Source organism: Vigna unguiculata, chromosome 8 (assembly GCF_004118075.2).
Source record: "Vigna unguiculata cultivar IT97K-499-35 chromosome 8, ASM411807v1, whole genome shotgun sequence".
In the NCBI taxonomy this organism is placed as follows: Eukaryota; Viridiplantae; Streptophyta; class Magnoliopsida; order Fabales; family Fabaceae; genus Vigna; species Vigna unguiculata.
In genome coordinates this window covers 2,736,919-2,762,947 of record NC_040286.1, presented here as the reverse complement: position 1 = coordinate 2,762,947, position 26,029 = coordinate 2,736,919, and the positions used below count along the sequence as shown (strand labels likewise).

General features: G+C 31.5%; 3 protein-coding genes and 1 non-coding gene across 5 annotated transcripts; 2 read left to right on the top strand and 2 right to left on the bottom strand.

Annotated features, from left to right (window-relative positions):
* Positions 1-7,371: 7,371 nt before the first annotated feature.
* Positions 7,372-9,393, bottom strand: LOC114195316 (U-box domain-containing protein 4-like). Its single transcript, XM_028085736.1, has 2 exons — positions 8,243-9,393; positions 7,372-7,826 (listed from the first exon to the last, which is right to left on the bottom strand). The coding sequence occupies exons 1-2, from the start codon at positions 9,365-9,367 to the stop codon at positions 7,743-7,745; spliced, it is 1,209 nt and encodes a 402-aa protein (XP_027941537.1). The 5' UTR covers positions 9,368-9,393; the 3' UTR covers positions 7,372-7,742.
* Positions 9,394-14,318: 4,925 nt separating this feature from the next.
* On the top strand, positions 14,319-14,392 carry TRNAT-AGU. The gene has a single exon. It is a non-coding gene; the product is annotated as a tRNA-Thr (tRNA).
* An 84-nt stretch (positions 14,393-14,476) lies between these two features.
* LOC114195601 (mitochondrial outer membrane protein porin 2-like) lies at positions 14,477-17,230 on the top strand. 2 transcript variants are annotated; one of them, XM_028086122.1, is made up of 6 exons: positions 14,477-14,610; positions 14,692-14,759; positions 15,162-15,272; positions 15,389-15,475; positions 15,547-15,755; positions 16,567-17,230. In XM_028086122.1, the coding sequence occupies exons 1-6, from the start codon at positions 14,559-14,561 to the stop codon at positions 16,892-16,894; spliced, it is 855 nt and encodes a 284-aa protein (XP_027941923.1). In that variant the 5' UTR covers positions 14,477-14,558; the 3' UTR covers positions 16,895-17,230. The 2 variants fall into 2 exon arrangements, with proteins under 2 accessions (XP_027941923.1, XP_027941924.1); XM_028086123.1 differs by having other exon boundaries at positions 14,483-14,610; positions 16,588-17,230.
* Positions 17,231-24,350: 7,120 nt separating this feature from the next.
* LOC114193341 (F-box/kelch-repeat protein At5g43190-like) lies at positions 24,351-26,029 on the bottom strand. The gene has a single exon (XM_028083093.1). The coding sequence runs from the start codon at positions 25,736-25,738 to the stop codon at positions 24,593-24,595; it is 1,146 nt and encodes a 381-aa protein (XP_027938894.1). The 5' UTR covers positions 25,739-26,029; the 3' UTR covers positions 24,351-24,592.

The window sequence follows — 26,029 nt, the reverse complement described above, 5'->3', positions numbered from 1 at the left end:
CTGAATTTTCATTGCATATAATTTTGGCTTCTTCTCAATAAAATCTCACCATAATGATGACACCTTCTCAACTAAACGATAGCGTGTGTTAACAACAACATACATAGTCTAAAATTATTTGTTTTATTGGTGAGGAGTTTTATAATGAAAAAACAATTATAAATAAATATGAGAGGAGATCGTGTAGAGAAAGTTCTTATTTTTATTAAATTAAAGATTGAATCTAATGGTTTTTTCTTTTTCATATTTCTCAACTAAATAATGAATTTCAGATTCTTATGTGGAGAGATTTTGCACGAACTAGTCATAAGTAAATTTATATAAAAAATATTAAATATGTTTTTGTCTTTTAACTGTCAGTGAATTTTAGAATTAGTTTATCTTAAAACTTTGTACTAATTTAATTTTTCATCTTTTGAAATACGTGAATTTAATTATTTTAATTCAATTTTGTTAAGTTTATTTGACATTTCAAACGTTTTTCACAATAGTATTTGATTTAACATAAAGTAAAAATGTTTTAAACAATATAAGCAACTCAAATACAATCCTAAAATGCATACGAAATATCAAATAAATCTAACAAAATTTGATTAAAAAGACTAAATCCACGTATTTTGAAAGATGAAAGACAAAATTGATCTAAAATTTTAAAATTGATTAATTCCAAAATTTACTAGAAATTAACATACAAAAACATATATAATCCTATAAAAAATATAATAGTATTTTAGTTTATAGTTTAAAATTTTAAAATTTTCATCTCTATCTATCTATTTATTTTATTTTATTTTATTTTATTTTATTTTATTCGGTAGGATATTGTCAATGCAGGCTTATCTGCACAACAGTTGGAAATTCTAAAACCACAAAATGTACGAGACTTGGCATTTTTTTGATGGGACAGAACAACTAACTACTACTTTTGTAAGAGAACATAAGTAGAAGAAAAATAATTAATAATGTTATGGTTGAAAATAATTTTAGATTGTTTTGTTCCACAATTCCCGCAATTAAAAATGGGACTTTGGGATATACTTTTCTTACATTCTCTTACATGTTTTACTTACTTTTCTTTATTCATCATTTTTTTTAATGTATTCCACAGTTGTAACATACACAAAAATAAACATTTTTTTTATCTTGACTATTATTATCTTAACTTTTATCATTAATACTCCTCATATACTTTTTCAATGACATTTTTTAATATTAGGGTAAATATAAGATATTGTTAGAGAGTGTCACTATTATGTGTTATCACCTTCACTGTTGTTGTCATGTTGCTATTATTGTAGTTGTTTGTACCACTGTTACAGACAAAATGTTGCAATAATATTATCCAGTAGGTACAAAACATTGAAAATGATTAGAGTTTATCTTTATTTATTCTTAAATCCTACTATATTCTACTGTATTTTTTATCACCATAGTCGAGTTTAATTAATAGACTTTCTTAAAAGACTAATACCTAGATTCTTTTTACTTAAGTTAATTTTTTAAAAACTCCAAGTTTTTTTTATCTCTTTTCACCCCTAAATCAGCTTAATTTATTGATTGTTAAAAATTATGTTTAATTATCTCAATTTTTATTATTTATTTATTCATTTTGTTCAAGTTGCTTCCTCTAAAAAAAATGAAAGTAAGTTACTTAATTTTTTAAATCCAATGATAACTTTAAGGTTCAATCAAATAACTTATTTTGAAGAGAGAACACAATACGACCTTTACAATTTAATATAGTCTCGTTACAAATATTGTATTTTATTAATGAATTTTAAATTTTAACTATCCACTAAATAATTTATTAATAATGAATTTATCAGTAAAATTTTTCGGTAAAGTATAATTTTTATTAGCAACCGAGATCAAGATCTACCAAAGTCGGTACGTGTGGAAGGTCTACTCGAGATAACCTGTGTCGAAGTTGAGTTAAGTCGAACCAAACCAAAGTCCAACCATGTCAGCCCAAGTCGAAGTCCAACCAAGATAGCCAAGGTCGATGTCGAATTAAGTTGACTCAGACAAAGGTTGAACGTATTAAATAAGAAAAATTGTAAAATAAACATATTAAAAAAAAGTAAAGGAGTTGTATGACCAAATTATTTAGTTTTACTTTTTAATAGTTAAAATGTTTCGCATCATAACTTTGAATTATAATTTTGGTTAACTTTGATGTTAATTTATGTGTTTATGTTATAATTGTGTTGTGCTTTTATGTTATATATTAAACTTGTAATTTTTATAACGGGTTAACTATGTTTTACATCCTCAAACTATTGAACATTTTTTGTTTTGGTCTCTTCTTCAAACTTTAATCTATATTAGTCCCCCATCTTCTGAAACTCGTGGAATTGATCCCTATTTTAGGACGTCATTATTTTTTTTTTTTGAGTTGGCAAACGGAGTTCCATGTCACCCGTTATTTTAAGGGTCAATTAAGCTACAGTGAAACGTGGCAAAACGAAAGTTAATTACTTTATTTTACTCAGAAGCTTCAAAGAGAGGATTCAATCTTTTTCACCTCTCCAATACCTGCTGAAAATTTCAACGTGGCACATCATGTGCAACATTGTCATTATCTATGCCAAACCCATCATCATCACCAGGAACCATTTCTTTTTCACTCTCATCATGTCTATCTCGAACCTCTTCTTCCCTACCATCTTCTTCCCTCACCTTTTCTCCCCTCACCTTTTCTCCCCTCACCTCTTCTTCCCTAACCTCTTATTCCCTAACATCTTCTTCTCTAACCTCTTCTTCCCTAACCTGTTCATCAGCAATCACTTGGTCAACAACCTCTTCTTCCCTAACATGTTCTTGTCCCGCCTCTTCGCCCACTCCTTCAATACACTTAATTATTTCTGGCATACTAGGAAGATGCTCCATGTACACTTCAACTTCTTCTTCATTATCCTTTGCATACTTAGCTAGGTTCAAAGCTTCCCTATCATCACTCAGTAGCCTTAGATTGTTGTATAGGCTTTCGGATGAACCCTTCCACCAAAGTCTAACTTCACCACCATACTTGAATTCTTTGACTATCTCCAATGCTTCAATATACGACCAACGATTAGGATCAATGCATTTAACCACATGTATTTCTCCACCAACAAACTTCACTCCCCTCTTCTTTTCAAATCTTTCCATATGATACAAAACGAGATCAAAACTCATTTCGAACCCTACATTGCAAAGCAACAGAAAAATCACTTCGATGCAAACCTAATGGAACTAAACAGAGGAAAGCAAAAATGAAACCAAAAAATAACCACTTACCTTCGTCGAAGAACTTCGCGACACGAACCTCCCAATTTGTCTTCGAGCTGGAAACCAAAACCCCCAATTTTTCTTTCAAAATTAGAACCCTATTCCAATTCGCAATCCCACTTTAAAGCTCCTATTCGAAAATAACAGTCACACTCCCACTATCATCCAAGGCAAGGTGGGAAGGTCTCTTCGAATTCTTTTATGCACTTTCTAATTAAAAACAAAAACTTTTCACTCAAGTTTAATTTTCGTCTTCCACGTTTGCACTGTAGCTGATATCTCTCTTAAAAATAACGTGTGACGTGAAATTCCGTCTGCCAGCTCAAAAAAAAACTAACGGCCTGCTAAAATGGGAACCAATTCCACGAGTTTTAGAATATGAGGGACCGAAATAGATTAAAGTTTGAAGGATGGACCAAAACCAAAAACTCTCAATAGCTGGAGGACGTAAAACATAGTTAGCCCTTTTATAATTAATGATTTTATTGTTGGTAATCGAAGTAGTTAAAAAATAATATTATATTTCTTTTATGGAATGAATCGATATTGATACAAAAGTATATTATTGTTGGTCCATGATTTTTAATATTAATTTATTGAAAATTCGAAGTTGACTAATATTTTTAAAATCTAGTATTTAAACATTATTTGAATATTTTAAGTTGTCTAATTTAAATTTAAATTTTAAAATTATATATATTAAAATAAATTTTGTTAAAATGAAAGTTTATTTTATTAGATAAATTCAACTGTTTTACCTAAAAAAATTTAAATATAAATATTTCAATTTCTTATTAAAATGCTTCGTTCAAACACATTTAAAAAAACTTATGAAAGAAACATATTGAATAAAAAAGGAAGTGTTTGAACAAGTTATTTAATTTTCCCTTTTAATAGTAAATTGGATTATGATTTTGGTTAACTTTGACATCATAACTTTTGATAGTAAAAAGAATTATATTGTTGTATTTTTAAAATCAAAAGACTTGATGAAATATTTTACAAATAATAAGACCAAAACAAATAAATAATGAAAATATAAAGATAAAGCACAAATACAAGCAAATATTATACAGTGTATAAACTTGCCGCTAAAATCTTGATTTCATATTTATAACAACTTCATACATGCTAAGAATAATTAAAAGCAACTAATGTTTATATAATTTTTCTGTTTTATGAACATCTTACTTTTACAAAACTAAAGTAACTTAAAATTCATTGTTGTGCTAGTTTTATGTCTCAAACATAATTACCTCAAAATAACTATCTTTCACAAAACTAAAAACAAAAAAAGTTAACTCCTTTAAATTTTAACAACTTTTGTTTATTTGTCTCATTAATTACCAATACCTAATTAATTATCTTTAAATTTCAAATTTATTTATAATCAAATCAATATAAAAGACTAAAAAAGTCACTTGATTGGAGATGTATTAATTTATACCCTTTAAAATTACAATAACAAGACTACACAAGGAAAGTTTATTTTTTTCCCCTAAAAAGGGAGAAAAAATAAATAAATTTTTTCCTAAAAAGAGGAAAACAATACAATTATTTTTTTCTTTCTAAAAAGAGTTACAAATCTACTTGATGATTGAATGGTTGATTAGGGTTAGCCCTTTCATCTTATAAATTCACCAAAATTGGAGGTTTGGTTCCCATGTGGAAACATGAACCTGATTTGGCATTTAAATTAGGAGTTGGTGATGGTTTTAAAGTCTCTAATCCTAATATAAAAGAGAAAGAAATGAAAGCAAATCACGTTGATGAGTTGACCTAAATGGTGAAATGAACATGGCTTGGCTTCTAAAAAAAAGAATATACCCTTAAAAATACTACCGTATCAAATCATGTCATTTCCTTTCATATATTCAATCATCGTGTTGATGAAAAACAATTAACTCAATTTCAAAACAAAGTAAACTTGAAAAAGAAAGACATGCATAACAAGTTGATTACCATTATTAGCAATTCAACACAAAATAGTATCTGCCATTAAATTTTATCCTCTTTTTTACTAGCCCAATTTTATCCTCTAGACAAAATAAGAAAGGTTTCTTTTACGATTTTCGATTTAGTAGTAATAGGAAAACAATAATCTTTATTTATACATAAGTTAAACTCTTGTTTATATAAATAATTTCTTATGAATAAATAAAGTGAAATAAAAATTATTTATTTAGTATACTTTTACTTTTTATATAATAATATATTTTTTAATTTTTTAATTTTAGTATAACTTTTTTTATGGTTTTTGTTTTAAAATTTTACCGATATAGCCGTTTGTGATTTGAATACATTAATAATAATATATTAAGTAACGTCATAGCATTAAATTTAATAACATTTATTATATTCAATAATTATTAATTTTCTAACAATTCTAATTAAAAAAACACTTAAAAGGTCTGTTTTGAAATAAAAAATTAGTAAAATATTTAATCCATTTACTTTTGTTGTTATTTCTTGTGATAGGTTTTTAGAAACAATAGAAATATAAGACAGAGGCCAGCATTTTAGTGGTCAGATTCAAATTCTTTCTTTTTATTAATTTTAAAATTCAAATTACAAATCAAGGGAGTTACTAATTAAAACTACTTACAATTAATCTTACCAATCAATATATTTTATAATAAATAAAGAAATACGAGAAATCTCATTTGTTAGTGCGAACATTCTTAATCTGTCGTTCTTATTATGAATCTATTGAATGTTATGTATTTACTTTTTTTTTTCTAGACATAAAAACTAAAAAATGAATTTTTAATAATTTATAGTCGTTGAAATTTTTTTCAATTTCAATAAACATTTTTGGTAAATGATTTTTAGTGGTTGAAATAGTTTGGTTTTTTAATAAAGACTTTAGTAAATCAATTTTAATAATTAAAAACTGTCAAAAACATTAATGATTACTAAGAGAAATTGAATAATATTAAATTTAACATCAAATAATTACTTCAATCTTCGTGTAACTATCTATCATATTTTTAATTTGACACACAATAATTTACATAAACCGATAATAGTCTATTTTAAAAAAGCTAATTAAGAATCAAACGAAAATATGAAACCAGTCAATTTTTATTAGATAGTAAAAGGGAACATTTTAAGAAAAACTTTTATGTAAAGATAATATTGTAATGTTATTAAATTAATAAATAAAATAAAATAATATTTATAAAAAATAAAATGTATAGAGAAAATATAAAAAGTAATTGTTAATAAATAGAAGAATAAAAAAAGATAAATAAATAGTTTTATAAATTTTTTTAAAAATAATAATTAATTTTTAAAAATTTAATAAATAATTATGTTATAAAAAATAAAATTAAAATTATGAAAAAAGAAAATCTCCTTTACATGTAGATATACATTTTAAAAATTTAACATAATGCTTGCAGAGAGAGTTTGAGTCAACAGCCGTCAACAAGGACCCACAGTCCCAGACAGCCATCCTAATCCATAATGGGACCGAACGACTAACTGCTAATCTTTAACGGAATACAGGACACGTGTCATTTCCATGCCACTTCTGTTCTACTTTATGCCTTTCATTTCTACAGAAAAAGGAAATTAAACAATAATAATAATCAAACCTGCTTACGACTCTCTGCTCCAAAAGTCCTAACTCCTAACCCACTTTCCTTTTCGATTTTTGTTCCTTTCTTCCACGCTAACCATGTGGAACCCTTCTCTACTCAAACCATCCTTTTCCCCGCTCTCTCTCATTTTTTTAATGCTGCTTCAAACATCCTTCCATTATTCCCTATTTTAAATCAAATATTCAAAATCAAAATCCACCGAAAATATCTCCACCAATTCCTCGCTATTCCAGATGTACACGCACTTGAAACAACTTATTTTTATTTTTCCCACTATTTTAATTACATTTATTCACTTTTTTTATAAAATAAAGGCCTCACTTTTTTTAACACATTTTCATTTTGTTTATTCTCTTTTCTCTATGCTTTATCTCTCATCCTACCTAATCCCAGTACAAAAACAAAACAACACTGGTTACTTTTCGCTGTGGAGTCTTGAAGAACTCTCTTCTTTTCAGAACTATGTTCCTTTTCTTATCTCACTATATCCTTCTAATTTTAAGGCCAAATAAACTAGTACCACACTTATAACGCCAATAATTACATAAATAGTTGCGGGCCCAAAAGCTATAGCATCAGCCCTCACCTTCACAGCAACAAAATATAAATAATGACGAGAAAAAAAAAAAAAGGAAGAAAAATAACCAATGGTGCTGAGAGGGAGTGCATTATTTTGCATAGCCCAAAAACCAAACCAACCTCAAACTCGTATCATTTGTGCCACAAACTTTACAAAGCTTCTCGAAGATATTTACAGAGTTTAATTAACTCTCCGTCTCTCTTGGAAGGACGCTCGTTGTGTTTTAACCAATTCACAATTTTACTTTGCGGTGTTTGTTTCCACGGCGAATAAATGACTGCCAGAGTTTACACCGCCACTTCTGACGCAAGACCACCACCACCGCCGTTGCTGGATCTTGGTTGCCGCAGAAGCTCAATTAATTTCTCCGCCTACACACCAAGAGATAAACAAAAATAAATAAATAAATCCAACAACAATAACTAAAATTTAATGTCAGCACTGAAACAAGCTTCGTAATTAAATTATTCCAAAACCCAACCAATGAGATTGGCATAAACGATGCAATGGGAATAACTGAGTCGATGCTCACTAACACAAACTTATTTGCACAGTGGAGATCCACTGTGCAATGAGGCTGATGTGGCACTACATTTACAAGTTATTATTCAATTTTAAAGGAGAATTTGTGTTTATATAATTTGTTACAAGAATAAGATGGCAAACAAATAATAATAGTAATAACAACATTTTTTTTTACTGTATTTGATTTTAGAGTAGAGCCACGTCACCGAGGAAGTTTGCAGAGAGTAATGGAAATGTTGAAGCAAAGGGAATGGAATTATACCTTTTGCTTGGCGCGATTGGTGCCGGACTGAGACAAAGCCACCAAAGGAGGAATCGCACCTTCGCGAGCCACCCTAGAGCGACACGCCAAGCTATCTTCGCACACCTGCAATAGAATAACAACCGCGATTTCCTTCTGCCTCTGAGTTCCGACCTCAACGATCTCAACCAGCACCGGCACGCCGCCTTCCTCCACCAGCGCCGCCCTCGCCTCCGGCACCGTCACCAGCACGCTCACCACGTACGCCGACTTGTCCACCATGTTCGACTCGAAGTCCGCCATCAACTCCACCAGCACCTTCATGATCCCCGCCTTCACCGCCCTAAGCTTGTTCTCCTTCACCGTGCACAGCGAGTACAGCGCCGTCGACGCGTCCTTCTTCGCGCGGAACCCGCCGCTAGCCAGAAGGCTCACCAGCGGCGGAATCGCGCCGGACCGCCCAATCGCCGCCTTGTTCTCCTCCACCTGCGACAGCCGCAGCAGCGCGCACGCCGCGTTCTCCTTTGCCGTCGCGGTTCCCGTGCTCAGCGCGCGAACCAGCGGCTTAATCGCGCCTGCGGAGGCGATTGCCTCCTTGTTCTCGTCGCAGAGCGAGAGATTCAAAATCGCGGTGACGCCGTATTCCTGGAGCTGGAGGTCCGGCGACGAAATGAGTGAAATCAGCGGTTTGATTGCGCCGGCTTTGGCGATTTTGACTCGATTCTCCGGCTTGTTCTTGGCGAGCAACCTGATTTCCATGGCGGCTTGTTTCTGATCGTCGAGTGAGGCGGAGTGGAGATCGGCGACGAGTTGACGGATCAAATCGTCGGAGTTTTCGGTGGCGCAGGTGATGAGGAAGCGGCGCGTTTGCGAAGAAGCGGTGGCGAATTCGCCAGATCTGTCACTGTTGCAGTCGCTGAAGGCGGAGGAAGAGGAAGCGTCGTTGATGCTGAGTTGGCTGAAATTGCGTCCTAGGTATGTGTAACTCTCGGTTCCCATGAGAGGGATTAGGATCCGAACCGGAGGTTCGTGTTGGGGTTTGTATGTGAGGTTCGGAGCAAGATTAATGTGAAGGAGAGAAAGGGGCTGGTGAGGGAGTTGCGAAAAGCGAAGATTTATGAATTGGGAGTGCGAGTGGGATAACATTTCTACATGTGTATCCCAACCATGCCCTCTGCGGATGACACGTGCACATATGAAGATTGATTTTACCACATTCCAATCTCTCAGGCACGTGCCGGGACTGCACCTTTAAACGCGTGCGTGCGTACCAACATCGTTTCTCGATGAACCCTGTTCTTATTCTGCTCAATCTTTTGTAAGTAATTAATGAAAAAATCGTACAAAAATTTAAAACAATAAATTCATTGAAAACTGTCTCATTTCCAAGGCATTTTTTTTAAAATAGTTTAATAAAAAACTTTATTTATTATTTAACATATTTTCAATAATAACAATAAATATTCCACTTCAGTGACATTTTATAATTCTACTTTAATATTTTTGTCTACATTATGATAAAATAATTCTTTTAATTTCTTAAAGTAAAACTATTGTAAATGTCTATAACGACCTTAGGTTTAAAAAGCCATTGTATTTTAACCGTAAAAACCTTAAAGCCAAAAGGACAATTGGGACAAGTAACTTTGACTGACCTGGCAGTTTTTAATGAGATGTTATATTTGCTGATTATTCAATTAGTACTAACAAGACTAAGTTGAAGAAATAATAATTGCTGTAATCTTAAATTTTTAAAATAATAATAATATATTTTTTTCTAAAGTATTGGCATTTAAAATAATAGTTTTATAATTAAGTTGAGAATTATTTTATTTTCATATTTTTATTCTTCAAATGTGTTTCTACATTCTTTTTGTCAACAACCATCACCCATACAAAATAATTGATATAAGGGATATCAAATTCTTATACAACAAACAAAACTAATATTATGGTGTATTTAAATTCATTGTGTCTCATTCGTAAATAACTGACTTGTTGTAGCACCTCTTTTTTATTAATATATTTCTTTTAAAATTGCAGTGATTCTTTTTCCTCAAAATGCTCCATGTCATTTGCACACCATACTATACTCCACATTCTCTTCTGACCATATTTGTTCCCTCCATGTGCTACCATTAGTGTTCATTTGCACAATGTGGTAGTACCATATTCAGTTGAACCCATCTATAGCACTTTTTCCATTTCCTCTTCCTTACGTGGTGAGAAAATAACGTGGTTTATAGTTTCTAAATCAGATTGGAAAAAATGACACATAAGGTTGGATAAATTATGTAATAAACCCCTCTTATGCAAATTTTCTCTTGTTGGTAGCATATTTTGGATCATTTTCCTTGATGAAATTACTCACTTTTGGTGGAACATTCTTGTCCCGCAATTCATCATATATATTCCTAGACGACTTTCTATTTTAATGTCATGTATACATTGATTTGCATGTTTAATAAATATTCTTAGAAATTGTTTTCCCATAAAAATAATTCGCTCATCCATTTTAGATTACATTCCATCTCTCACACTCCCATTGTCTCATCTTATATAGTGCTTTTATTTATTCTGTAGATACACTAAATAGCCTAGAATGTGTTTGTTGAAGGCTTGGTTGTTGTAGCCAAATATCATCCAAAGCTTCATTTTTTTTATTCCTACCTCAAAAACTCTACATATTTGCTTCTCAAACCACCCATTTTCACATACCTTTTGTATATTATTACTCCACTAAGACAAATTTTTGTTAGAAGTCTCATATCGACTAGAGATAAAGTTAATTTATATTATATACATGTATACAAGTCTCACTTTCCAAATCGATTTTATAAAGTCATGATTAAAACTTATGCTAATATAATTTGTTATTGTTGAGTCTATTATTGCACCGGTTATCGGAACACCTTTTAATGTTTAGTAGTTATGTATGATTAAGTTTGAAGTCATTTCTCAACAATATAAAATTATCAATATTAAATCAAGTTTTTAATGCAAAATACAACAACTTCATTCTATCTAAATAGGTTTGTGATCTTTTAAATTATTTTAAAATGCCATTTTTTTCTTTTATATATTTATAATTCGAGTATTATAGAATATAGAATAAATATATGTGTTTAGTTCCCGATAGAAACTAGAAAATCACTTTATACATGTACGTACATAACCAATACAAATATATCAAATTTTGTAAAAACTAAAATCATATTTTCAAATATTTTAAAAATAATTATAATAAACGTGCTTCACTCTTTACTTTATTTATCACAATTTTCTTAGGGATAAGATATTATGACTCTCATTTTTTGACTCACATCTTTTACTTTCAAATATTACTTAGTATGAGTCATTAATTAATGTATCACTATTTTTTTTAAAGAATCAATTATACACACTAAGTTACATAAGATAATATAAAAGTAAAAAAATAGAAGTAATACGATAATGTTTAAATGTAAATCATGATAAATCTAAGATGATACTATTTATTTAATAAAAAAATTAATTATTACACTAAAAATTACTCAATTCGGCGGCGAAACAAAATAAATCCAATAAAATAAATACTCGTATTGGTTTTACTTTTTTATTTTTTATATAATGAAATATATTGCTAATATGGGTGAAGAGAAAACCAATGAAATAACTATCACAGATGCGAAAATGAAAATGAAAATGAAAGATCGAAAGTAAGTTGAAAGTACTATAATTTTACACCGTTCTTTTTCTTTATATAATAATAATAATCAAAAGAAGAATAGGATATTGGCTATATTCTAATAAGTGCTGAATTAAATACGTCCCAGATATAGTTATTGTTATTAAAGCCCATTTGTTAGTAGATCAAACATTGTTACCAATGATACCAATAGGAATAATACACTTTTCACACTGGATTTATATTCTTTTTTGTCGAAGAAATATACTTTTTTTAGTTGTCTGAAATTTATTAGCATGATAAAATCACCAAGGTCATTTCTCTTGCTTTCTAAAAGATTATTAAAATCTGTCTTTGTTATGATGGTTTATTAAGAATTACAAAACTACTGCAAATGCAGAATTTTCTTCTGTCAAAGAGAGCTAAGAAAAATCGGGTAAGGAAGGGGTAAATAATAAAATTATAGTTAACTCGAAAAATTTTAATTGTACTTAGACAAAATTTCTATTATATGGTGGTTTGTGCATTATAAATATAAGATACATAATCATATGGTAAGTTTAGTTTTTGTTGCATGTAACGTCAATCATCTCGTAACAGAGGTTAAGTAAGTCGGATCATAATTGAATTGTGATGTTTGAATTGTTACACTCTTAAAATATAAAGAGTTGCATTTGACTATTGATGAAATGAAAAACATTCTATGCTAACAATTTTAATGTTATCTTCGTTTAATTCAGTGGTTAAATAAATATTTGATTGTAATATAATATTAATATTTGAGAAACAAAAGTGACGCAAAGGATATTAGAAGGTAAGCGTTTTGTAATGTCTAAGCTATTCTACCATTGGTTGGTTTCTGAAGACTTGTAAAATATATACTTTATTAAATAAAACTAAGGACCAGAACGTGGGACTTTGAATCTATTAGCCATATATGCGAGTCGGTCGGTATGGTCTACAATTATGTCAAGTAACACATTGTTGGATAAATTCATATTCTACAAATAAAAACTTCAAAATAACGTGACCACAATCATGAAAATTACAAGCCAACAACAAATAATGGACACAATAAAATTATTATTTTCTTATTATAGGTTTTCTCTCTTTTTTTCTCAAAAGGATATGAGTTTAATCAATAATTAAAATGAAAAGGAAGTGTCAAAATTGAACCAATAGGTACAGGTACTTTGTACCCACCATGACAGTTTCAACTATATTTGAAATGATTGATGTAATATACTTATTATGGTGTTTATTTGGTCATCTAGGTATAATGTGATCTTTGAGGTTATGGAGCTATGTCTCTTAAGTACTATGCCACTTTTTACCCAATTTTTTCATAAAAGGTCATTTATGGATAGAGACATTCATTAAAGAAGAAATTTCTGTTTAATAAATTTTCTGATTTTGATCATGCTGGTATAACTAAAACTTTTGGACTTAGTCATTAATTCCACTGATGTTGCCACAGGAATATAACTAATTTTGTCCATGGAATTTCAATCATGGAATATAAGAACTTCTAAAGTAATAAGTAATGTAATAAGTAATGTATGAATAGTTTATTTATTTTCTAATTCAGATCGAATTATAAGTGATTGTGTATGGTTGCATTATTATTTTTTATAATATTTTTTTAAATCGCAGTAATTTATTAGTAAATAACAGTATGATTACATTAATAAAAAGATTATGATAGTTGTTAATTATGGGTTAAATTCACGTTATGGTCCCAACCATTGTGAAACTGAGTCATGAGATTCACAAATTTCTTCTTCCTGGCTTGTTCAGCCATTTGGTTTTGACTCACTACTGGTTTTGACTCGGTTGTACTTGGAATATATGTATATATATTCTTTATGACCATGCCTATTTTTTGTTTTATATGAAAGCTTTTAAAATTGGAAAACGTTTGTAAAATAGTAATTTAGTCTTTCAATGGGTTCTTTTCATCATACACACAACACGCGCTTACTCTTAAGGTGTTTGGATAACCCTGTTTTTTCTTCTAAAGCGAAAAGCAATTCATATCTCTAAGAGTTTAAATTAATTTATGTAAGATTAATTTTTACAAATTTTGTATATGATTTTTTTTTTCTTCCGAGTTTTCCTCTCGGAGAAATATATTTTAAATAATTAAAAGAAAAATTAAATATATTAAATCTAAATTAATGATTTACTAATACATATTTATAAACTATTCGGTAAAGTCAAAATCATTATTTGGTCTTCCATTTATCCTAGAGTGGCATGACTTTACTCATGCATAACCTGAACTAACCACAAATTATCAAACAAAAGTTTTTCTTTTATGCAATTTGCCTTTGAACAAGTAAAATGACTGTGTCAAACCAAAAATGTACGTGACGTTGAGAATACAATGATAATATATATCAAAATACTAAATTCTAAATTAAATATAAAGCTCTCGTAGCTCAGTTGGTTAGAGCACCCGTTTAGTAAGCGGGAGGTCTTGAGTTCGACTCTCAACGAGAGCAATTATTTTCGTTTTTTTTTCTTCTTTCCTTTTTTATATCTTTTTATTTTTTTTTTTCGTTTTTTCGTTTTTTTTTTCTTCTTTCCCTCTTTTATCTTTTATTTTGGTTCTCGAAAGGGTTTACATAAACCCTTGGTTCTTCGTGGAGTCTCTGTGCTGCAGAGAAAATGTCAGGCAAAGGACCAGGTTTCTTCTCCGATATCGGCAAGAGTGGGAGAGGTATTCAACTATCTCTCATTCATTCTCAGTTCTTTTATGTTATCGTTCGTAAGTAACCAAATTCTTATTTCACTTTCGCAGATATCCTCACGAAGGATTACAACTCCGATCAGAGATTCACCATCTCCTCCTCCGCCAATTCCGGTCTCGTGCGTTCACGTTTTTCTCTCTTCTCCGTTTTTCCACTTCACTTTCCGATCCCTATGTTTCTCTATCTTATCATTCGCTCATAATTATTTCGTTCCGAATTTTTTTACTGATGATTTTAATCACGTCGTTCATTTGCATCTCAAGGAAACGGAAAACTTAGCCGTGTTAGGTTTTGTTTGAATAAAATGTTCCATGAATATTCATGAGAGAAATGTAAAATGAATTGAAGTGTAATCGATCTACGCATGTCCGTTGGAGAAGATAGATTATTCGGGAAGTTCATTTTCTTTCTTTCTTTATTTATTTTTCATTCTCTTTTATGTTTTTACGAAGAAGTTTATCAAGTAAGCCTTAATTTTGAGAGAAATAGTGATTGTTAATTATTACGTGAACTAATTCAGGACCTGAAATCTACATTGGTGAAGAGCAGAGGGCTTTCCTCCGGTGATGTAACTGCGGAATTTAAGTATAAGAACAAAGTGGTGAATTTCAAAGTTGATACCGACTCAAATGTATTTCCCTCTCTCTTTCTCTCTATTTTTTCTTCCATTTTATAAATTTGACAATATAATGTTTTCTACTTAGATTGGTAATTGTTTTTTTTTTTTCTTTTTTTTTTTTGCTTTAGGTGCTGACTACATTCACTGTCTCTGATGTTGTGCCGTCAGCGAAAACAATTGCTTCGATTCGTTTGCCTGATTACAATTCTGGAAAGGTACTGAGATTGGACTTTTGGATTGAAGTCTGTTATCGTGGACTTGTAATGATTATATGCTTTTGATGTAGTTTGAGGTTCAGTATCTTCATGATCATGTGGCTTTTACTCTTGGTGTTGGTTTAACCCGCTCCCCTGCAATTGATTTTTCTGGGACGATGGGCACTCCTAGCATTGCCTTTGGAGCAGAAACGAGCTATTCAACAAGTCTTGCCAAATTTACAAAATACAATGCTGGTCTGTGCTTTAAAATGCCAAGTTCCAGTGCTTCAGTAATTTTGTAAGTAATTGAGGTGTTTTTTAATTGTCAATGTTAAATCAGTACTTTGAACGCCTATTTGCAAAGCCAAGTATTTATGGATGGAATATTTATTTGTCTGTAAAATGAAATTGGAATGTTCTTTCTATAACAATTTTCAGTTTTATTTTTTCCAGGGAGGATAGTGTTAGCAACACATTTTCTGAAACTTTTGTTCTGTTGAACCTATTACAGGTTGAAGTTTAGTGGTAACTACAAAATAATGAGCGAAGGCACATTAAATTGAAGTGAGACTTACTCAATTACTTAACTCTAATAAATTTGAACCAATAATAAAAATGTGTTAGAGAGTGTATTACCAGCATTTTTCTTTTTGTGTAGGTGTTTTAAGACATTGTGATAGGTAACGCCTATAGCTAGTTATATTAGTTAGTAGAGTAATTAGAGTTAGTTGAGTTGGAGTAATTAGATAAATACGGCATGTTGCCTATATACATATATAGGAAGAGGTGTTAAGAGGAGTGACTAGACAATTGGAGAGTTAGTTTTGTGGCTTGGGAGAGTCCCGAGTATCTTGAATATCCAGGATATTGACTATTACTTGTATAGTTTCAGTTCTTGATATTATACCCACGTTGCTGCAGGATTTGGAGCTAGGCCTCTTCTATAAAGATTTGTTCATTTACTGTCAAATCACATCCAGTTTTATAACATTGTTGACCCTGGAAGAGTTATCGAATAAGTATTACCTGCATTGATTGTGTAGATAAACCCTACAAATAAAGGGCATAAATTAGTCTCAATGTTGGCAAATTTATGTTTTGGTACATAGGTACACTTTTCATTTTTGCAGAGGTGATAAGGGAGATTCCATGAAGGTGTCATATTTACACCAGCTAGAAAGATTGAATGGAGGAGCTGTTGTTGGAGAGATTAGCAGAAGGTTTTCTACGAATGAGAACACCTTAACAGTTGGATGTTCGTATGTCGTTGATTCTCAGACAGTTTTGAAGGCAAAGCTGAACAACCACGGCAACCTTGCGGCTTTATTGCAGCATGAGCTAACACGCAAATCATTCTTGACAATCTCGGGCGCTTTTGAAACAAAGGATTTGGACAAGAATCCCAAGTTTGGTTTCTCACTCTTGCTCAAACCATAATGGATTCGTAAATCGAGGTAATTTATTAAGTTATATCTCGCAGCTTCCTTCGATTAAGTTGAATGAAAGGAAGAAAGTGGAGGAAATTGGTATAGATTGTTGATGTATTTTTTTTATCTCATTATCTTCAAGTGATTCATTGGACAGTATGAGATTAGAAAGGTATTGTCACTGGGAATGCATCTAATTTTTTTATGGCATCTGATTTATAACTAGTTGTCTGAAAAAAAAGCTTTTATTTATCCTGAACTTCTGGTTATTGTCCGAAGTTTGTGAATTTTGTCTTGAGGATGTTGACACTACGTATGTTGCTTAATTCACACACACTTAACTGTATATATTTGAAGGGCATCCTTTGTTTGCTAAATGCCAATGACATCCCAGGATATAGATTATGTTTGAATTCTTTTGAAGATAAATGTAATGGCCTATAATTCAAATTTACCACAAATCAAGGATCTGAGCTCAATCAGCATCTCCCATTGACATAAATGTCACACGAATGACATCCTTTAACCCTGATCCTGTGGACTATTTTGGTGAGAAATCCACTGTGTTCGTAGTTCAGGCACCATTTTAAACAATAGCAAATTTCCTGAAGCGGTCTGTGCAGATTGAAGTTGTGTAAGCATATTGTCCTTAATAAATTGCGACATTAGGCTATTTTAATACCTTATCATCTGCTTCAAATATTGGGTGCTCAACGGTATTGTGAGACCTCAGGTATGTATCATGCTCACAATCACTTGCTATGTACTCAGAATCATGATACTGATGTTTAGGAGAATAAGATAGCATGTTTGGAAAAAATTATTTAGAATTTATTGACTTATCTTATGAAACAAACACTTGTTTAAGGGTATATGGATACTATGGAAACAGCTTAAAGCTTGTACGGAAATAATTTGATACCATTATAGTATCAATTATAAAATAAAGTCATGCACACTTATTTTTCAGCAAGAGCTTCATAAGGTTTATTTACCCAATCAGTTACGCATTTAGACTAAGGTGGGCAAATTATACACAGACTTTCTTAAAGCGTGTTCTTATTGATGTCAGCCATCTTTGTTTGACCATTTGTTTGTGGGTGTTCAGTTGATCAAACGCATTACTTTATCCCTAGTTGTTTGCAGGAACTGCTCTAAACCTTTATTTATGAATGGATGACCGTTGCTTGTGACAATTGATTGGATGAGCGTCATGTTGACAAGTGATGTTCTTCCAATAGAATTTTTGTATTTGCTCAGCCTTTATGTTTTCCAAAGGTTTAACCTTCATCTATTTAGTAAAATAGTCAATGACTACTATTAAGAATTTGATTTGTCCCTTAGGCGAGGGGAATAGGCTGAAAATATTCCATTTTCCAAGTGATAACTATGATATGTAACTCTTACGGAGGAAGGGTATAGAGAGGTCATGCTTTGAGCACATACATACCACATATTCTTTGATGGGGCTCGACTAGAATGTATTTGTCTTCATCATTGAAATTGTAGTAGGGGAGAAGAGATCCTCATCTAAAGAGCTCTTTGTTGAACATTGTATAATATGAGTTTTGTTGTTGTATCTTTCTAGTCTCTTGTGGCTCTCTAGGAAGTATGTTGTTAAGTGGAAACTGAATGATAGGTGTCATCCATGTGTGATTACCAACACATTATTGTGATCCAAATTTGATGTTATGAGAGTTTTGTGTACGAGGGTCTGATGTTGTCCAACTTTTTCAATAGTTGCAAGTTTTGAAAGGACATTGATTCAATCATTTTTCTCTCTTAGGACTTGAGCAATGCTGAATTTATTTAAGTGATAATATTTTTGTAGAAGTGCCCCTTTGGTTTGGTATTTGTTGATCTTGTGTCTAGTGATCATTGGGGAGTTACTTTGGCATTTTAAAAATTTGACTCCCTCTTTGTGGGCTAGTCTTAGATTGGGAACGAGTGTTTCATAGTCAATCTAATTGTTTGACATTTGGAAGTCGAACTGTAAGACTTGCTCAAGGATTTGAGTACCACATTGGCTTCACTACTTTTTTGTTAGAGTCACCAACGCTTAAAGACCACCATTCATGTTGGTCATTGAGTTTGAGTAGCTCGACAGGGAAATCAAAGGAAACCGTGCCTTCATAGGACATTGAGTTCCAAAGAATAATCTAAATTTTGACAATTCAACATACCATGTTGTCATCCTTCTTGCTAATTTAGGTTTCTACAATGCTAGCTTGATTGCGTTGTCAATCTACAACGTCAAAGCTTTGAAAGTGTCGACATAATCTTGCTAGTCGAAGGACATGAGGAGTTCATTCTTAAGCCACGGTTGTAGTTCGATGTAACAATCACAACTCGTCTGACTCTCGCCCATGAGGTGGGAGTCAAGCATTAAAATGCCAAAGAAACTCCAAACCAAATAGATGAACGACAAGTGCGGAGCCAAATAATCGCTTTTACAAAATTACTATTACATTGCCAAAAATATGGTTGATCACTTTGATAGATTGTATGCAAAAGAGCAGAATAATTGAGTCACATCCTCCCAAAACTTGCTAGCATCCATATGGTAAGATAACATCATACCCTAATACAAGAAACTTTTAGAGCATTGAGTTGGGATCATGATAATTTGCTACAAATAAACTTGGGTAATCATTTATTGATGTCCTAATGACATACTTTCCCGTGTGTGACAAGATGCCAGAAAGATATGATGACAAACCTCATATTATGTGATGTTCAATAAACAACTCTTCGGACGAGAATCTATTCTCTCCTACTAAAATGTCTAGGTGATGATCAAGTAAAATATGTTCTAGTTGAGCTCCATCGAGGAATATGCTACACGCGCTCAAAGCATGACCATGAGAGTAGTTTGAATGGGATATTACTTCTCACTCTTTATAAGGATGCACGACTCTTCATGAAAAATGCAAAAATGTTAGCAATTCGTCTTATTATAGATGGATATGCATATTTGTTGGTTGGTTAATTATTATCCCATCATCGTCTTTAATCGACTGGACTTCATAAGATTTCAGATGGGGCACAGGAGTTAAGTCTACCTTGTCTACCAACCTAGAATTACGAGTGTTGTAGGAAGAGTCTGTATCCAATTAAAGAAGTGTTTTAAAAAATTTTACATCTAGTGTGGAATAGGTTCTCTCCTTGTGGTCCAAGTTCAAAAGATTTGCTTTCAAGAAGCCTTCTTACCACTAATAAATCTCTTTCACAAGGGAGAATTTCCTTCCCAGATTCTAGAACTTTTCTATATATAGGTGAAGAATGAACTTCATCCTGCCTTTTTCAATCTTAGTCCTTTGAAATCATTATTATTATTTTTTTTGTTGGGACACTATGAAGAACAGTGCCCTCTTCCAAGACATTTAAAGCACTGGAATCCAACCACCACATTCATAGCTAGAAGGGTTGAAGAACAAGTAAAAAAGAAGACTCTTATACTTTGGAGTAGAGTACTAGACGATTCGTCTTGTCTTCTAGTTTTGTAAAAATATGGGTACCTGTGTATGAATAATTTTTTTTGTTAAAAACTAACAGAAGCATAGGAAATAAGGTTTGCATTTAGGCCTCATCTAGGTCAAGATTCAAGATCACATGATTAACCTTTCATATGACTATGCCCATCACCTAAGTGTCAAGCCTTATAAACACTCCAAATTAGCAAGAATAAATTAATTAGTTTGGTATTTAGTATTGATTATAAATTTAAAAAAGAAGCAAAAAAAGAGTAAAAGATTTCTAAAATTAATTATCTAATTCATTAATGGAAATTAAATAAAACTAATATAATAGAATTAAGAATGTTGTATTAAGACTTTTTTACCACTTCGATAATGAATTCTTGAAAAAGTGAGAAGTCAAATTCTTGATAATAATCATAGATTATTTAGGAAAGAGGTTGAACTTTTTATAGTTATATTAATTCAAGAAATACAAAACTTGGTTTGAAAAACCATGCCTCGAGCATTTATTTTTCGTGAGAATTGCATATGGAATTCTTAAAGTATTTTCATTATTGAAGAAATTAATGTGATTATATCTTATGAACTATCCATTCTTCAATTGTTCTCGAAAGTTGAAACAATTGTAGACCCTATTCCAGTTCTTAAGGAGAGAACTATGTTTAAGCTTTTAAGTCATTTAATAATAGGACCTATCAAAAGTGAGTTAAGCAACTCCATTATATTGTACAATTGCAGAAGCTCAAATAGTATTCATCAAGTTTTATTTTAGGGAGAATTACGTAGAGGGAACAGAAGAATGTCTTTTAAACAAATATTTTTTAAAGAAGCTCAAATAGTAGTTACTTTTTTTTAAAGAAAGAGTTGTTCATCATAAGAATTTTGCTTTAGCCTTCAATTTTATTTCTTTTACATTAATTTGTACTTTACTCCTAAATCTCATTTGTAACTTATATTATTGATGTCCAATGTGTATATTTATGATATTCACCTAGGACGTCTAATGACTAGTTTTATTAACATTCTGAGTGGTTACAATTCAGATAGTAAAGTTTTCGCAAAAGTGTACTGGAAAGGTAGATAAGTGAAATAAAATAAAACCAATGTATAAAAAAAAACAATAATAAAAGCGTACTGAAATATTATATTCACTAGATAAAATGTGTAGGTTACAGTGGCAAAATTTAAACCAAAAATTCAACGCTGGGTAGTCAACACTGCACAGTACCATCTTTGAACTTGTCAATGATAAATCAATTTGTTTCTCTCTTTTAAACATGATAAATGTTGGTCTGATTTAAATTTTAAATAATAAATATTTTAGATATTATTATATAAGATTATATATAAATTTTATTTATTGTAAAAGAATATTTCAACGTAATTTTCAGGGATACGCTCATTAGATCTAATATTTTTCTTCAAATATATTCAAAGTCAAAGATACATGTTAACATGTTCTAAAATTTAAGTTGACTTATATCAGCAAGATGTTATAGTGTAATTAGTTTGAATGTTTACTTAAAAAAAGCAATCTAAACTTAGCTTTTTGATTTTCTAACTATATCGAAGTACATACAACGGAGCAGTTCAATTAATCTGTAATTAATATAAAACTTAACTAAGTCAATAATTATATGCATATTTAAGATTGAACTTTATAAATTCAGCTCAATAGCAGTTGAATTTCAATACATTTTTTATTATAACTCTATTATTTATATTATTAGTTTACTTGGATTAGAATCCCTCATGGTAAAAGTCTAAAACTTAAAATAAAACGCTAATCTTTTACATGAAGAGCTATTGATATAAGAATAACCAAGCACCAAATCTTATATCTCACAGGAAATCCTTAAGTTGTTCAAATTATTTTTCAATGCAATGAAACTTAAAACAAATATAAACAATCAAGTCATGGGACCATGAAGAAAAAACAGGTAATATAAGATCATAAAAAGAATTATCTATTGTAATTAAAAAAAAAAAAACTACATAGAATCACGGTTTGTTATATTTAACCACAATGAATAGGAGACTAGCTACTTCAAGAGATTTGAAACACACAAAAAATGAATAAAAAATGTAAAGCTTGAAGTTGAAAGTTCATTTAATGCTCTCCATGCCATCTACAAGAACTCCAAAAATGAAAAAAAAAAGAAGGCATTTTCCTCTTAGAAAAAAATTCTATGTGTCATATGTGTAAAAATTGATTTCTCTCATTAAATTTGATGTCTCTTTGGGTAAAAATGACAAGGTAAGTTTGAAGTTTTTGAGGATTTTTGCTCAATCACATCAACATATTTGCAATCCAAAAGTTGGAGTTCTCTGTTTTACGTGTTCAATTGAATAAGCAAAACATCCTACAAGTGACTTCTTTCTTCTTAAGTTCTCAAGCTTCTATTTTTTATTAAAAGCCTGGAAAGATTACTAATACAGATATAGTATACAAATTCACCAAAAAGAAAAAAAAAACTAATAATACTTCATTGGATAAATATGATTATTTTTTTTAAAGTACGATAATAACATGTATCACATGTCCATTAACATACAAAGCATTATTTAAAATATGTCAACTAACTATGGAACAACTGAACAAAAGTAAAAAAATTTATGAGAAATAAAAAAATGGAAAAAAATTAGAGTACTAAAAGCGATATGTAAAGTAAAAGTTATTGGAGAACAAAAGCAAGAAACAATATAGATTTAATCATATTTAATTATTAATGTATCACTTAATAAACATGTTACCACTTAACAAATGCAAACAAATGATAGAGATTAAACAAAAATAAATATTATCGATAGCTTGAATGGGAATTATTTTATTGAACGGTAAAAGTCAAATATTTTCATTTATATTTGTACTATGAGGTATATCGTAATCTCCTTATTCTCATAAATATTTTAAGCCTCAAGATCATTTATTACTTGAAGGTGAGAGGTTGTGTACAATAATTAAATAGGTATTCAAATCTCCCTATCCTCAAGAGTATCTTAAACAACACTTGTTTCAACTCGAATTTAGAAATGCTTAGATATATATTTGACCATTAGCCATAAAATTCAAACATGTTTTTGCATGACAACTAAGGCTTCATAAAATAGATCACCTAAAAGATGAAATAAGTCTATGTCGTGGCCAAAATATAGAAGAAAAACACATGTGAATGTCTTTATTATACAACAATTGAATGAATAATAAATCACTTATAAATAAAATCTTTAACAAAAGGAGAAAATAAACATATACTTATATCATGTTATATATATATATATATATATATATATATATATATATATATATATATAATAAGTATTTTTTTTACTAAGCAACCTAAAAATATCTCATATTGGATTTATTTATATTTTATTTACTAAACCCGACAAACATTTAACTAAACAAATGGAGAAATTTAAGATAAATATGAAAGGAAAAATTGTAATAATAAATTTGTGGGTAGCTTTCAATTAATTATAAAAATTGAGACGCTCTAGAAGTATATGATAGATTTCAGCAACAAAACACATGACGTAGTTTATTGGTTTTGGTTGTTGTATCTTTCTATTCCACACAACGAAAACAATACAAAAACATAGTCGTCAACAACTCATTCAATTGAACTTATCTCTGCAGATTGATTATGCAGATCACCCTTCTGTCGGTACGGACAAAACCGATTCCAATTAACAAAGATCAGTTTTTTAATCTTCCCCAAAATCAAAGCTTTTTTCTTTTCTTTTTTACAGTTAAATTATACATTATTATGAACTTTCAAATGTTTTCTGTAGCTCTGATAACTCCATATTTTACAGCAAGAAAGTATCAGATAAAGAGAAGACTACTTGTTCGAATTGTATGTTTGTGCAGTTACGTTATCTCACATTTCACAAATTTCGGTGGAGTTGTTGATCCTAATTATGATGAAAAGTTGTCTCCAAATTGATGACATAGGATTTTCAATTAAGTTGGATTTTAGCAGAAAGAACAAGGTCTAGTTCTTCTTCCACTAGCAGTATACACACCTCAACAATGGTAGAAAATTATCAGCAAACCCATTTCTGTGACTAAAAGCAGTACATGATACAAATGTAACAACAAAACCCTCAGAAAATGGCAAACATAACATAACCCAAAATTCAAAAACTTATGATAAAATATACAAAACAAACAGATACACAGCAATCAAAAAAGTAAAACAAGAACAGCAGCACCACTTTATCTATCAGACTGAAGCATAGAGATTTGGAACAAAAGAAAACCACTTGAAACCACAGCTACATTTGAGAGGCAAAGAGGGGCACCTGGGAAGCCAATGCCAAGTCCTCCTTGAAACCAAGTAATACAAGATCTCTGGCCAAGTGTAGCAGCAAATGCAGATCATTCCCTCATGCCAGAAGCAATAAACATGCTCATAGTTATGGTAACACACAGACACAAACTTCTTGCACATAAGATCAGGCAAACTCTGCACTTCCACCCAATTCCCATCTCCACCCAATTCCCACAACTTTATGCTCCTCGAGATTCCGTTGTTCCCAACCCCACCAACCAAATACAGTTTCCCCGCTCCGTCACTCACCAATCGAACGAATGTGAGCTGACTCGGTAACCCCACAACGGGTTTTTCCCACCTTCCACTCCCCAAATCAAATATCACCACACAACACGGTTCCGCGGTTGCAAAATACAAACCCCCTTTGAAAAAAACACCTTTTTGGTGGTGATTGTCGCCGAGAACCGGTCCAAAACCGTCGAACCGTTTCCAAGTTCGAACTTTTGAGTCATAAACAAAGGCGGAGTTCGTAGCGGCCTCAGAGCAGAGAACAAATATGGTGTACCCTGTTGGGGTTGTGACGAAAGTGAGATGCTCCAAGTGAAGAGAGAAACTTGGGTACTGAATCTTTCTAGAAGACTTGGCCAGAAGGTTGCACACTATCAAGGAGCACGATAGCGAATCGGAGAGGCAGAAGAGACCACCAGAGGAGACGAGAGTGGTGAGGGAAGGGAAACATTGCAGTGAAGAATCGGAGAGTGAGAGAGAGATGTTGCGCCACGTGCCGAGTGTGCAATCGTAGAGAGGGAAGTGGCGGTGGAATTGAGGGTGTGAGAGTAAGAGAAAGGAAGAGAAGGGTGAAGAAGACGAAGAAGAAGATGAAGAAGAAGAAGAGGGAAAAGAGTGTTTGGAAATGAAGGAGGGAGAGAATACGAGAGACCAGAAACCTTTGCAAGTGGATCTGAGATTCAAGAAGGTTTTGAGAGGAAGAAAGGAGAGGATGTATTCAAGGATTTCAGGTGGCAATTTGCTCCAAATTTTGGGATCCATTGGAGGGGAATGGGACATGATGAACATGTGTGTGTTCCTCTTCATCGGAGTTTACGAGATGTCTGGTTTTCGTGGAATATTTCACTATGTTGTTGTTTCATCTGAAAACAAATGTTGAAAAAAGCTTTGGGAATTGGAATTGACTCAATTTTTTATTTGGGTTGCAGAAAGGTGAAGTTTTGCACCCTTTGCCTTTGCCCATAGAAAGTGACTGCAAAACTGAACATAGTGACAGAAAGGAGAAGCAATAAACCATTGACTTGACTGGCTTGTGTTTAGAACATGGAACACGAAAATGGAGAAGTGCCTAATTCTATTCTTTATTTTCTGAGGAGA

What these genes read in the sequence shown, in the direction of transcription:
- LOC114195316 (XM_028085736.1), bottom strand. Translation starts at nt 9,367, where the DNA reads ATGTTATCCCACTCGCACTCCCAATTCATAAATCTTCGCTTTTCGCAA. An exon ending in CCAATCGCGCCAAGCAAAAG is followed by an intron (nt 7,827 to 8,242) that starts GTATAATTCCAT and finishes CTTGGTGTGTAG; the next exon opens with GCGGAGAAATTAATTGAGCT.
- LOC114193341 (XM_028083093.1), bottom strand. Translation starts at nt 25,738, where the DNA reads ATGAAGAGGAACACACACATGTTCATCATGTCCCATTCCCCTCCAATG.
- LOC114195601 (XM_028086122.1), top strand. Translation starts at nt 14,559, where the DNA reads ATGTCAGGCAAAGGACCAGGTTTCTTCTCCGATATCGGCAAGAGTGGG. An exon ending in TATCGGCAAGAGTGGGAGAG is followed by an intron (nt 14,611 to 14,691) that starts GTATTCAACTAT and finishes TCACTTTCGCAG; the next exon opens with ATATCCTCACGAAGGATTAC. An exon ending in CTGATTACAATTCTGGAAAG is followed by an intron (nt 15,476 to 15,546) that starts GTACTGAGATTG and finishes CTTTTGATGTAG; the next exon opens with TTTGAGGTTCAGTATCTTCA.